At 45.8% G+C, this 2500-nt stretch overlaps 1 protein-coding gene across 1 annotated transcript in view; it reads left to right on the top strand.

The window, feature by feature from the left end:
• The window catches only part of LOC125036952, a 7727-nt gene that overhangs the window by 2619 nt on the left and 2608 nt on the right, over positions 1–2500 (top strand). Inside the window, exons 3-5 of the mRNA XM_047629913.1 lie at positions 295–466; positions 1615–1725; positions 2486–2500. The exon at positions 2486–2500 is cut by the window's right edge and continues 203 nt beyond it. Of these exons, the coding sequence (XP_047485869.1) occupies positions 295–466; positions 1615–1725; positions 2486–2500 (298 nt within the window). The remainder of the gene's footprint in view (positions 1–294; positions 467–1614; positions 1726–2485) is intronic.

Below are 2500 nucleotides of genomic sequence, written 5' to 3'. Positions count from 1 at the left end.
CTGGTTTACTGATTTATACTTTCATAAATTCACGCAAATAAGGCCTAACTCCAGTAGCCAAACACATGTCTTTTAATCTTACCTGTGTGGCATAACATACCCCCCCTCAACCTTTCCTGCTTCCAGCCTATAGTGCCGTTCAGCCTCTAACTTATTACACTTACACTTAACTCTACTCATGAAGTCATTTCTACCCTTTTCGCCGCAATACTTTATCATGAAGCTATATAACCTTTAATGTCTAGCATATCACTTTGTTTTAACCATTAATAATTAACCATTAACCATTAACAGGTTCATCAAGGGGCACGCAGCTACCTTGGCTGGTCACGTGACAAGCACCACAAAGCCTGGACGAGAGAGAAGCCGACTCCTGGAGGAGGTGGCGAAGAGGGTGAGGCAGCAGGCGCCGCTGAGAGCCTTCACCTGCCTCATGATCGCATCTAAGACTGTTAGTCACAAGAAGGTGAGGGTGAGAGAGAGGGAAGGAGAAAGGGGAGGAAGAAGGAGGGAAAGGGAAGGAGGGAGGAGAGAGAAAGAGGGGAGGAGGGAGGGACGGAGAAGAGCAGAGAGAAAGTGAGAGGGAGAGGAAAGGAGGAAAGGGGAGAGAGGGGCAGAGAGGAAGTGAGAAGAGGGAAACAGAGAGGACGGAGAGAGGGAAAGAGGAGCAGAAATTAAAGCGAGGGAAGGAAAGGGGGAGGAGGAGGGAGGGAAAAGGAGAAGGGGAGGGGATAGAGGGAGTGAAGGGAGAGGAAAAGAGAAGGGGAGGGAGAAAGGGAGAAGGAGAGGAGGGAGGAGGATAGGGAAAGAAAGGGGTAGAGAGGAAGTGGGGAAAGGGAAGGAGAGGAAGAGGAAGAAAGAGGGAGAAGGAGAGGGGGTGGGGGAGCAGAGAGGAAGTGAGAAGAAGGGGAGAGAGAGGGAAAGAGGAGCAGAAAGTAAGGAGGAGGAAGGAAAAGGGAAAGGGAGAGAGAGAGAGTGAGGGGAGGGGGAAGGGAGAAGGAGAGGGGGAAGGGGAAGAGGAGAGGGAGACAGAGGGGCAGAGAGGAAGTGGGAAGAGAGAAGGGGAGGGGAAGGAAAAAGAGGGAGAAAGAGAAGTGGGAGCGGGAGGGAAGGAAAAGGAGAGGGGAAAGGAAGTGGGGAGAGGGGGAGGATGAAAGAGGGAAAAGACTAGGAAGGAGGACTAAGGAGAGGAAGAGGGGGAAGAAGGGATAAAGAGAGGGCGTGGGGAGAGGGATGGAAAAGGAGGGGGGAGAGGGAGGGAGAGGGGCACAGAGGAAGTGGGGAGAGGGAAGGAGAGGGGGAGGAAGAGGGAGGGGGGGGGGCAGAGAGAGGACGGAGATGAGAGATGGGAATAGAAAAAAAAAGGAAGAAACAGTAAATACAAAACGAGAGTGACAAGGAGAAAAGGCATGGAAAGGTGAGAAAATGAGGCGATGAAAAAGTGGGAAAAGTGAGAGAGAGAGAAAAAAAAAAACACAAAACAATAACCGTCAGAAGACCAAAGATAAAAAAAAAAAAGCCACAAGAAACAGACAACTAAACAAACACACAATCAAACAAACAAACAAACCTAAACGCATTACACCACACACTGCGCCATGGTTCCTCCGGCAGGTATTGAGCGCCCAGCAGGTACAGGCGCTCCTGAAGAAGGTGGGCCGCGACTACACCGTCCCGTCCATCATGAGTTCCGAGAGGCGCATCCTGGAGCAGATCGAGTTCAGGGTAAGGCGGCCTCCTGCTGGCCTCTTGGGAGTGTGCTCTGCCCGGCCGCCCTGTGATTATTACGATTTGTATTCCTTTTATTCGTCTTTATCCGTTGTCATATATATATCTATCTGTCTGTATCTTTATTTATCTGTTTGTGTATATATCTGTCTATCTGTCTATCTGTCTATCTGCTTTTTTCTGGTTATATAGATACATACAAACACGCACAAGCACACACGCATACACGCATACACACACACACACACACACACACACACACACACACACACACACACACACACACACACACACACACACACACACACACACACACACACACACACACACACACACACACATACATACACACACACACATAGTAGATAGATAAACAGATAAATAGCTAAAGATAGATAGACAGATATATAGATTTATAGATAAGTAGATATAAATGAATATGTAGATACATATATATGTATGCATTTGTATAGATAGATAGATAGGTAGATAGCTATATATATAAATATAGATACATATATGTAGATACATATATATGTATGCATTTGTATAGATAGATAGATAGGTAGATAGCTATATATATAAATATAGATACATATATGTATATATATATATGTATATATAATATATATATTATATATATATTTTATATGTGCCTATGTACTTGTTTGTATGAGTGTGTGTATTTGCTTGGTTGGGTACTTATAGTTACTACCTGGCCTTTCACCCATGTTTTTTTTTCCCTGCCTCCCCACAGTGCCTCAAAACCAGC

This window comes from Penaeus chinensis, chromosome 22, assembly GCF_019202785.1.
Source record: "Penaeus chinensis breed Huanghai No. 1 chromosome 22, ASM1920278v2, whole genome shotgun sequence".
NCBI classification, from domain to species: domain Eukaryota; kingdom Metazoa; phylum Arthropoda; class Malacostraca; order Decapoda; family Penaeidae; genus Penaeus; species Penaeus chinensis.
This window is presented reverse-complemented; position numbering and strand designations above follow the sequence as displayed.